Raw genomic sequence first — 11,894 nt, 5'->3', positions numbered from 1 at the left:
TCATGGTCTCCCCAATAAACAATTATAGGAGGGCTTGATATCCATCAACAAGAAATCGACTTCAAATGTATTTGGCCCAATCTCCAGAGGGATGTCAATTCGTCCCATCACTTTCCTTTCAGTTCCATCAAAGGCTCTCACCACATTGTGACATGTCTTCATGTACGAACTGTCGATGGGTAATCTATTTAATATGGATAATGGAAGGACGTTCAAAGCAGACCCATTATCAATGAGTACACTTGGGAGTATGTATCCTTTACACCGAGTAGTGATGTGCAGGGCTTTGGTTGACCCTACGCCCCTGGGTGGAATTTCATCATCATTGAAGTAGATGAAGTTGTCAGCACTAATGTTGTTTACCAACCGGTCCAGCTTGTTAACGGATATGTCATGGGTGACATATGTTTCATTAAGCACCTTTAACAATGCATCCCGATGTACCTCAGAACTCAAGAGTAGGGCTAACACTGATATACATGCCGACTGCTTACGCAACTGCTCGACCACGCTATACTCGCTATGCTTAAGGAATTTTAGAAACTCCTTAGCCTCTTCCTCCTTCACTGGCTCATTGATGGGTACTTCAATTTCTTTCTCCCTCTCAACCTCGACATCTTTCATCTTTGCGGGCTCCACTCTGATGCTTCCCCCGTCATAACGCTTCCCACTCCGTGTATGGGAACCTTCATTTTGCACACCTCTAGATGCACTGGCTATACTCTCCCCCTCAGGTATTGCTATACTGCAATCATAACTCCATGACACCCTCTTGTCATCTTTGTAAGGGAAAGGATTAGGTTTATGGATGACAACCCTGGGCCCAGTTTGCGCCCCCACTTCATTATTTCCCGGTAAGGAAATAATAATTCTCGGCCGGTGGGTTTCTTGTCGTTCATTTCCTAGTACACATATTTGTCTTTCGCCAGGACCACCCTAAAAAATCTGTAGCTCTTTGTTAACCATAAGGCCTTGCACCATGGCCTTGAACTTCTCACAATTTTGGATCATATGACCCATCTCTCCATGGAATTCGCAATAATTCTCTATTCCTCTTCTACCTTTTCCAGAGGTCAACATACCTCTCTTCACCATCTTCTCCCATATTACTTTTATGGGTATCTTCACTTCAGCAACATCTTCTTTGATTTTTCCTTCCCTTGTTTCATCGATGACATTCACTCCTTGATTGCCATGATCTGGTAATGAATTTTCGGTATTAGGGGCACTGTCGAATTTCACAACCCCTATCTTGATAAGCCTCTCCACGACCTTCTTGAATCCGGTGCAGTTTTCAATTGAATGCCCCGGTATTCCCACGTGATATTCGCATTTAGCATTTGTATCATACCATTTGGGGAACGGTGGTTGCAGTGGTTTCAAGTGAAATGGAGCAATGACATGTGCATCCTATAAGCTTTGATAAAGCTCACGATACGTCACAGGGATAGGCGTGAATTGTATATTCTTCGAATTCTGTCTTGTACTCGATTCCTGTCTTTGAGTACTTTGTTGCTCTGCTTTGGGTTGACCAATTGTGACTACTCTCGAATTGAGGCTATTTACCTCATTGTCCTTTCTTCTTGGGGCTGATCTTTTAGCCATTTCCCCCTCAATTTTACCGCCTCTCACGGCATTCTCAATCATCTCACCTGCCATAACTATATCTGCGAAACTTTTCGTGGTACTTCCAATCATGTGAGTGATGAATGGCACCTTCAAATTGTTGATAAATAACATGGTGGTCTCCTTTTCCAACAATGGTGGTTGTACTTGCATTGCCACCTCCCTCCATCATTGTGCTAATTGCCTAAAACTTTCATTAGGCTTTTTCTCCATGTTTTGAAGTGTGATCCTATATGGTGTCATATCAGTCACATGGTTGTACTGTTGCATGAAGGCCTATGCCAGATCTCTCCATAAACTGATTCTTGCATGGCTTAACTAATTGTACCATCTAGCCGCTGCTCCTACTAAGCTGTCTTGAAAACAATGGATCAATAATTGATCGTTGTTCACATATCCAGTCATTCTCCTATAGAACATTGTTATTTGTGCCTCTAGACAAGTAGTCCCGTTGTACTTTTCAAACTCTGGCATCTTAAATTTATGAGGAAGCATCAAATCTGGGACCAAACTTAAGTCTTTGGCATCAATCCCATGATGACTACCAGCGCCTTCCAAAACCCTAAACTTCTCCTCTAACCACTTACAGCGATCCTCCAATTGTTTCGCGGATTCAGTTGCCATTTTTTCCTTCTCCATCAAATCCAAATCAGGAGTGATAGGGTTGATTGAGCTATCACCCAAATTATTTCCCAACCCAGATGGGAAGTTTATGGGGATTCCAGCATCAGCTGGCCCATGTTGAGGCCTCACGGTGATAGATGGCCTTCTAGGAGTTGCCTCGGCCTGCAGTGGCACATGAGGCAGAGTAAAGCCTGGAGGAGGACCTTCATTCTCCTCTTCAGTGATCACCATGGGAGCTTTTCCTTTATCAGTGGCTCTCAGCAACTAAGCCATTTCAGCTATCATGTTCCTCTGAGCCTCTAGCATTTGCTCCCTCATTTCATTCTGCATTTTGGCCAATTGCTCTTGCATTTGGTCTTGCATATCTTTTTGTAATTGCTTGAACCTTTGATCCATACTCTTAGTTTTAGTGCGAGTGCCGTAAGGATGTGTGATTTCCAGATTTTCTTTTCTACCTTTGGAAGTAAACTTTAACTAATTAGGGTCTTTCTATAACTTTGCATGCAAACGATGTGATGAAATGCTATGAGATACAAATGCATGAATGCAAAAAGGATATCGATTCTGGTTCAACTTCATTTAGAAAATTTTATTTAGAAAAAGAATATCTTTACATATGAGAGGATTACAAATACGCTTTCGCCCTAAGGCCCAAAGTTTTAACTCTATCTAATAAAAGGGCTAACTCTCGTCCTATATCTGACGATGATGAATACATCAGACTCAATGCATTAGCTCGGATTGTTAAGTCCTGCACATATTCAGCAACCTCTCGAATCTGGGCAATGGCTTCACCAATGACATGATCCCTTTCTCTGACCTGTCCTCTAGCCTGATGAAGCTCTCCCTTCAGACGATCTTCTTGCGCCTGGAGCTGCTCAACCCGGAGTTCACCGTCATGCAATGCCACTGCCAAATCCTCAACCTTACTTTTTAACTCCTTTAATTCGACCGTAGAATTATGGTTTTGGTGCCAACGTACGAATCTTCGAAGCTCAGTTACCTTAGTCTTCAGCCCTTTATTCTCTTCCTCTAATGCCAAATTCTGCACCTGCATTTCTTGGAACTTCCTCTCCCAATACTCGGCTCTAGCCTTTTCCTCTTAGACCTCTTTCTGCAACTGATCTGAAGATCCTCCTACTCTCACTCTCCTTAAGGATACTTGTGCCCTTTTGTAATGCTCCTTTAGATCATCTCGATCTTCCTCAATTTTCCTCTTTTCTTTCCTCTCTTTCTCGACCTCCATCTTTTGAACGTCGACGTCCAAGCTCAAGTACATATTTTCTTCTTCGAGCTTTGCTAGCCTCTTCTCGAACTCCAAGTTCTTTCTCTCGAACTCCTGCTTCATAATTTCTAACTCTGAGGGCCTTACTTGCAAATATTCCTTTATCGGTCGAGCTCATTCCACGCTTGGCTTAGGGATGTTATCATTAACCCTTCTGTCTCTCCATTCAACATATTCCGGTGTGGTTGCAGGGCTAGTAGCTACTCCTTTCAACCGACAAGTCTTTTTCCAAGCACTAGAAAATTCACTAACCTTCCTCTTGTAATCGACTCCTCTGTATACGAACTCACTTTGAGCTAACCCCTGAGTTGGTGGTACGAACTGTTTCAATCCATGCTGCCTCAGCATGAGCAAAGGGGCATAACCAGTGGCACCCCAAATTCCCAACAAGGGGACCCAATCAAAACTACCGCATTGGTAAAGAACCTCACCAGGAATCATCCACGGAGCCCTCCACTCGACATCTTTCGACTGAAAGTTCTGAAGTAGCGTTATCCAATTCTCTTCTGGAACATCAACTCTCCTAGTTGAAGCTACTATGTCTTTCAACGGTGAATAATCCTCGAAAAAGACCTGATAAACCACCCTATCTATCAACTGGAAATGACTGTAGAACCAAGCCAAAAGTAACTGAGCACACCCTATAAACCTGCCAGCACCAGCTCTCCTACATGCACCTAAAGACCTAAACGTTTCCGCCAAAATTGCAGGGACAGAAGTGACCTTTTTACTGAGTCGATGAAAAAGATCCGTGGTTGCCTCATCCACATATCCCAAAGCCCTAGGGAAAACTATCAATCCATACAAACTTAAGGCAAAAACATCTACCTTCTTCGTCTCATCAGGGTGTGTCAGAATCAAATCTTTCAAAGCGTCCCACGGAATGCACTTGCACTCACCTTTTTCTTTAATTCAGGCCGTGGCCCACTGCTCGCTCATCCCCGTAATAATCATCAATTTCTTCCAAAAGGTAGGGATACAAGCAGCTCGAGAATAGATCCTATCATTCTAAAACCTGGGACAACGAAGCAAGGCAATGTACTCCTCCACAGTGGGTACCAAGTCTACCTCTCCAAAAGTGAAACAACTGTACGCTGGGTTCCAAAACTGAGCAAGGGCTCGAATAAGTGCTCGTCTACTTGAACATCGAGCAAGTAAGGTAAGTCTCCGTAATTATCTTAGAATGACTGCTTGGTCTTTTTTCCCCACCGATCCCAAATTTCCTTAAGTTCTTAGAGATTATTCTACGTGACACTAATACGAGTGTAATCTGACAACTCCGACGCGTATCCCATAACTATACTATCTCCCTTTTCTAGTTGAGTTTGCTCCGACCATCTATGGACGTTGGCGTTTCTTTCCACTCTATCAAGAAGTCCGTTCTCCATAATAAAACTTCCTAACTTAGAAACTGATCGTGAATCGATACCTTTGTAAATGCAAAATGACATGCAAACAAAAGAAAAGAAATAGTCAGTATCACATGATATCAATAAATCTCAACGATAACTTATAAGGGTAATGTCTAAAGTTTAAACCTAAATAAGTTGGGCTCTTACGGTTTTTCGATATGAGGTTGGTTGTAAAGTTTGAGGTACCCGAACTAGCAGATTCCTCGATTCTCACCCATTATTGGGTCATTTGAATCGAGTTCAGTTCAGGGGAATACATTTCCCTATGGCTACACGGAGATGAAAATCTTACGAAACTATAGGTACGGATGTATCCCGAAAGTGATCCACTATCCTGTACGGAGGCGAAAACCTCACGAAGGTGTAGTTTCTCACTCCCACTTAAGGGTGTGACCACAACGGTCATGCAAACGCAATGCGCATCAGAATATAGCAACACATGCAATAATACAAACACATGTAATGCAAAGAGGATTAGATTTTAAAATTTTTAATTTTCGACATTAAGACAAGAGATAATCAATTACACGGCTTGACTCTCTTATGGGTTCCCCAGTGGAGTCGCCAAGTTGTCGAGACCATTTTTAAAATCAAGTTTTGGAAAATGGGAATTGACTTTAAGAAAAACGAAAACGGGAGTCGCCATCAATCTTTTTAAGTGCGATTGGATCACTTTCAAAACATTTTGTTTTAAAATCATTAGTTTTGGCCTACGAAATCAGAAAACGGGTTCGGGAGCCGGTTACGTACGAGGAAGGGTTAGCACCCTCGTAACGCCCAAAAAATTGGTACCTGATTAATTACCAAATGTCTTTAATGTCGTAAATTCAAAGATTTCAAGATGTAATCCTCTTTAAAATATTTTGATTTTGAAAATTAGGGTTCACTCGTATCAAAGTATGGACACTAAGTTAGCCCTTTTTTAAAAATCCCTATCTCAAAACAGCAAAACGTCATATCCAATAAATTAGGACATATTGCTTTGAGATTCCAAGACAGTTGCTTATACTTTGAAAATCTCAAAAAACTTAGAAGGATATTTGACCATTCGAACTCAACGAGAAAAAATTGCAACCCAATAAATTAGGGCATTACTTTTTTCGAAGCTTCCAAATACCAAGCATTGCCTTTTTATTTTTGAAAATTTTGAAGTCTTGTTTTTTAAAAATGATGCGTGGGGAATCGTATTGTATTATAAATCATACATAGTAACATATTATTGTAGTAGGTAAATAATACATGCATTTAAACAAAATGATGGCAATAATATAAAGATCGTGCATTAGATGCATATATATAAAATAATATATATATATAGCAAATATTAACAATATGCATACAAAGATATATATATATATATATAACATGTATTGAGAATGAATAAACAAAACGCATACAAACATACAAAGTAATAATTAAATAATGCATGATATATAAAAAGTAATAATTAAATAATGCATGACATACAAAAAGAGTAATACAATATCAATGTACATGTTGATGAAATGTAATATCAAATAATAAATATAAAATAACATATAACACATGACATATGCCCCAAAAAAATGAAATGAGTTATTGTTAATAAAATATACATATAATACAAATAAAGACATAATATTTAATAATAATCTTAAAATAGTATTTTCTATACAATATATAAAACATAATAACAAAATATTTATAAAAGAATAATAATTATATATAAAATATATTGGGTTTAAAAAATATAAAATAAAAGTATGTAAAAGAATTTATAAAATAACACGTAACATGAAAATATCATTTTAAAATAATGCATAATAAATAAATAACTAATAATTTAATATGTGTATAATATGAGTTAAAAATATAATATAATTTTAAAATTTTAAAATTTTAAATAATATAATGAATAATATAAACATAAATAATATAATAGATAATATATGATATATATGACGTATAAAAATTAAGTAATATAGAATAAAAATAAAATACAATAAATGTTATATAATAACATATAATTTAAATATATAGGAAATAAGAAATATAATAGATATAATATAAAATAATGAAAATATATATGTAAGAACAATATATATAAATAATTAATAAATATATAATGCAAATAAAATATAATAATAATATAAAAATAATGATGTAAAATAATAATAATAATTTGTGAAAACATAATATATAATAAATAAAAATAATATATATAATAAAATAATCTTATAATGTATAATATAAAAGTAAGGTAAAAAATAAAACAAATAACAATATATAAATATATATATAGAATAATAAAAATAAATATAGGGCTAAATTTAAAGTTCAAAGAAAATTACGGGGCAAACTTAAAAGATATAAAACTGAATTAAGGCCTTAATCAAAACGCACGTAAAATAAAAGGGACTCATTGGGCAAATTGCCCTATTCCCAAAAAGGCGACGTTTCCCAGAATGTAATTGAATAACCGTTGGGACTAAATTGAAACAATTGTAAAATATGAGGGCCAAATTAAAAAATAGAATAACACGTAATTATAAATTAAAAGAGGTGGAAGGACCGATTGGGTAATTAACCCAATTCTAAAAATCACGCGGATCCTCCCTGGGTAATTGGGTCAACGCGCGGATCCCATGGCTTAATACGACACCGTTTTGAGCTTATTAAGTTAAGCAGAAACGATGTAGTTTCAAGGAGGCTATATAAGCCAACTTTGCAGCTTAAAAATCATTTTAACACCAGTCTTAAAAAAAAGGTCTTGAAATGCTCTGCAGAGGGGAAGAGATAGGTCCCCAGCTCTGGCCTCCGGCCACGGTGCAGTGCTTGCACACGCGCCTCACGCGCCGTCATACACGGTGGTTTGAAGGCTTAAAAACCCTCGTCCTTCCACTGGTAATCTCTTTTCCTTTAGATCCTTACTCGTACATGCTAGAACAGTTCATATATGTACAAAATAAAGCACGAGATATGCGATTAAATCACCTTTTGAGAGACTGTTGGTATTTCCTTGAACGAATCTGTGTAAGTATATTTCTCTCTTTGTAAAAAAAAAAGGTCCCTTTACACTGTTTTGATTCGGGCTCTTATAGCCACTACTGTTATTACATAAACTGGGAAAGAAATCAAAGATTTCTTTCCATTTCTTGTCTGCTGTATCCACTATATCTTTGATTGTGATCTGCTGAAATCTTTTTATTTTAGTTTCCTTTTTTGTTTTCTCGTATCTGCTGTGTTTCCTTTTCTTTTGCAGGCACTTGCGAGAAATCTGGTGGTGACGAGGGCTGGTGTCGATTCGCGCGTTGATTTCAGAGGCAGAGTCACGGCGCTGATGAAGGGTCACTGGAACAACATGAGAGATGAGCAGACGTGTCCGTTGAGATGGCTTCTAGAAGAAAGAGCTAGGGTTGGAAACCCTAGCTGGTAACTTAAGTTTTGGGCCTCTGCTATTTGGGTCTGATTTAGGTTTGGGCTTCGGGTGTATCTGGGTTGAGGTTGTAACTGTAATGGGATAGTTTTAGGCCTGCTAGGTAGTAACCGGTCTGTTTATTTTTGAATGGACTTTAATAAATAAATATTTATTTATTTATTATTTTGCTTTTGGGTTTTAAAGCCCGGTCAAATTTGGGCTACTACAAGTGATATTTATGAGAATAATTTCTATGACAAGCTTGTGATAATTATCATTATGTTGCACTAAGACAAATTAGGACAATCGCAGTGGTCTGACTTTGAAAATCCACTAAAAATAGTGAAAATTAATTTAGAGGCTGAATAAAATATGTAATTAAATCTTAGTGAGCCTAGTTTCACATAAAGGAAACAATGTAAGCAAAAGAGACGGGAAAATCACTAGAAATTGTACAAAAATAATTATGAGTTAGGAATCATATGAAAAAGAGACGGGAACATTATCCGAGTCTTGTACTATGAGATAAATAAATTTTAGGGAAGAAAGGTCGAAGCTTTCAAATAGCAAAATAGGGGAACCTTTAAATAATAAACTGTACTTATTGGCTAGACCAAAAATTCTAAAATATTTTATGGTGGAAAGATATATGAGTCTAGTTTCTGGAAAAATTTACGGATCATAATTTGGAGTTCTGTAGCTCCAGATATAAATGATTTAGTGACTGTGAGTCAAGAAAACAGCTTAACCAGAACATGTGTAAATGTACAATTGGGATAGTTTTACTATGGAAAGCATGTTAGTAAATTGCTTATTATTTTCATGTGAGCTTACTAAGCGTAAAGCTTACCCTCCTTTCCATTTCTTTTAGTGTTGTCAGGTTAGCTCGGGGTTGGAAATCGTCGATGGCAGCATCACACTATCAAGCCAACACCTTGAGAGTATAAAAACATATGCTAAAATTATCAAGTGCGTGGCATGTATAGGGACCTAGTTTTATAACATGTGTTATTATAATTTGGCCAAATATATTGGTCTTTAGTAAGCAAATGATTCTAACTTATAAATCTAGCTATTCATGTTATGTCTGATATTGGGGATGTGCATATGCTTGTTTGCCATGCATGATTGGTAATATGTTATGTGTTGTTGTGAGAATGTCATGCTTGTGTCTTGATTGTGATATAAAATTACTCAATTATGCCATGTCAATTGCTATGAAAATGTATAAGTGTATGTAGGTAATTAAGGGTGACAATTAGCTTGAAAAATAGCCTTGAAATTGTCCACACGGATAGATACATGGGCATGTGTCTAGGCCGTGTGTGAGACGCGGCTTAAGCACACAGGCGTGTGCCTTGGCCATGTGACCCTAACTTGTTCATGAGCAAATGGACAGAGAGCTCCATTGGCACGGGACACAGGCGTGACCCAAGCCACACGGACCTGTGTGACCACACGGCCCAATCCACACGGGCGTGTAACTCTCCGAAGTAAGAAAAATAGTTAAGTTGCCCAAAGATTTTCAAAGTTCTTAGTTTAGTCCCGAACCACCCAATGTATGTTATAGGTTTGAAGGCCTACATAAGGGACGATATGCATGTGTTCGAGATGTTTTAATTTTTGGTGAAAATTTTGTGGCCTGGTTTTGCATGTTGTGAATGTTTAAGTCCGGTATCGCCTCGAACCCTGTCCCAGCATTGGATACGAGTGAGGGGTGTTACACTCTCGTGCTTTGTCGATGTGATATTTTCCTAGGGTGTTACAAACATATTCAAACATAGCATTCACTACAATAAATTTGACTAAAAAAATTGAACTTGAATCGAGTCGGGCTTTAGCTATCAATCGAGTAAAATTCAAGCTTAGAAAAACTTGCTTGAATAGCTCGTGAGCATTATCGAGCCTTTCATTTTTAATATGTATTTTAAATGTTTTTAGATTATTAAAGTATGTTATCATCTTTAATATATATTATTAACCCTAAAATTAATTATTATTCTAAGCTTGAGCTTGAATACGGACAAGCTTTATCTACCTCAAGTTAAGTATGAAAATTCTTAAACAAGCCTAATCTGTGATTAGCACATATTTGATGCCAAATGTTAACGGGTTTTGATTCACTATTAGTACATTAATTAAAAAATATATATTATAAATTTTATTTCTGGCCTCAAGAGTACAATATTAAATAGCATATAATTATGAATTTTTTTAATAAAAATTAAAAATAACTAGAAAGCACATTTCAAGGCCTTCCATGAACTTATGCATGATAAGCTTAAAAGAGGAAGAATCCGACAATAGTTACAACACCGACAATGCAAGTGGTGGCCTTTATTTCAATGGCATTAGAGGGGGCTGGTTCTAGTGCAAGGGTCTCACTATCGATAACATCACTTGTGCTTTTAGGGATAGGAGAAGGGGAGTCAGAAACTTCATCATTGGCAGTTGGTGAAGGAGGGGATGAGACCTCCTTGGGAGACTCAACCTCAGAAGAGTATCCTTTGTTGGTGTTAGGGTTGTCGCTTTGACTAGGGCTAGGGGAAGAAGAGCTTGAATAGCTATTTGGGGATCCAGGATGAGATGAATTGGGTACTCCTTCGTCGGACTTTGATGGTGAAAAAGAGGAGCCATTGGAGGATTGTGACGGTGACTTAATGGAGGGGGACTTGGGGGAAGAAGCAGGAGAAGAAGGAGATGGTGACTTCGAAGGTGAAGATGCCTTGGAAGGGACTGGTGAAGGTGACGATTCGACAGCAAATGCCCCAACAACAACCATGAAAACAAGTGCAACAACAGCAAGAAGATCTTGGCATGCCATCTTTCACTTTTGCTTTTTAATAGTTTCTTATTACTTGTTATCTTTTTTATTAAAAGATGGATATATATATATATATATATATATATATATATATATGTGTATGTAAGAGAAGTGCTTTTCTTATGAACTAAAATTGAACCTTTAACATCTCATAATACTATATTAAGATTTCGTTCTATTTTTATTAGGCCTGTTTAACTTCTATCTGTTATGATTTTTTTCTTTGGAATCAAAATCTACTTTAATAGTTAATGTTTGTTTATACTTGAATTTTTATTTGTAAATAGTAAATTAAACCAAATTAATTAGTAATCATATTGATACTGATAACAAAACCTATCCGTGGTTATTATTTAAGAGTTTAATTTTTAAGTTTGAATTTTGAAACGTACAAACTAATATTGAAGAGATAGAAATTCTCAATGTTTATCTTGTTTTTTATTTTAATAAAAATCTATATATAAATATACTGGTTCTATTTTCACATATGAAATTATCATTTGATAATTTTATAAAATATATGTAAAACTATTTACATTATATTATATATTAAATTTAAATTTAAATTTAAATTCAAAATATAAATAAATAGAATTAAAATTTTAAAGTAAAAGTAAATTTAGTTATTTGGTTGACTTGTTATATTTTGTATCTTCCATGTCTTATCTAATATCTAATTATCTATCATATTATATATGCTTCAATGGTTCCATTAAATGTAAAGAA

At 36.4% G+C, this 11,894-nt stretch overlaps 1 protein-coding gene across 1 annotated transcript; it reads right to left on the bottom strand.

Moving 5' to 3' along the window:
* Positions 1-10,625: 10,625 nt before the first annotated feature.
* Positions 10,626-11,168, bottom strand: LOC108472210 (early nodulin-20-like). The gene has a single exon (XM_017773716.1). The coding sequence runs from the start codon at positions 11,166-11,168 to the stop codon at positions 10,626-10,628; it is 543 nt and encodes a 180-aa protein (XP_017629205.1).
* Between the last annotated feature and the right edge of the window lie 726 nt (positions 11,169-11,894).

Source organism: Gossypium arboreum, chromosome 2 (assembly GCF_025698485.1).
Source record: "Gossypium arboreum isolate Shixiya-1 chromosome 2, ASM2569848v2, whole genome shotgun sequence".
NCBI lineage: Eukaryota > Viridiplantae > Streptophyta > Magnoliopsida > Malvales > Malvaceae > Gossypium > Gossypium arboreum.
This window is presented reverse-complemented; position numbering and strand designations above follow the sequence as displayed.

Coding starts and splice junctions, on each gene's coding strand:
- LOC108472210 (XM_017773716.1), bottom strand. CDS start 11,168: ATGGCATGCCAAGATCTTCTTGCTGTTGTTGCACTTGTTTTCATGGTT.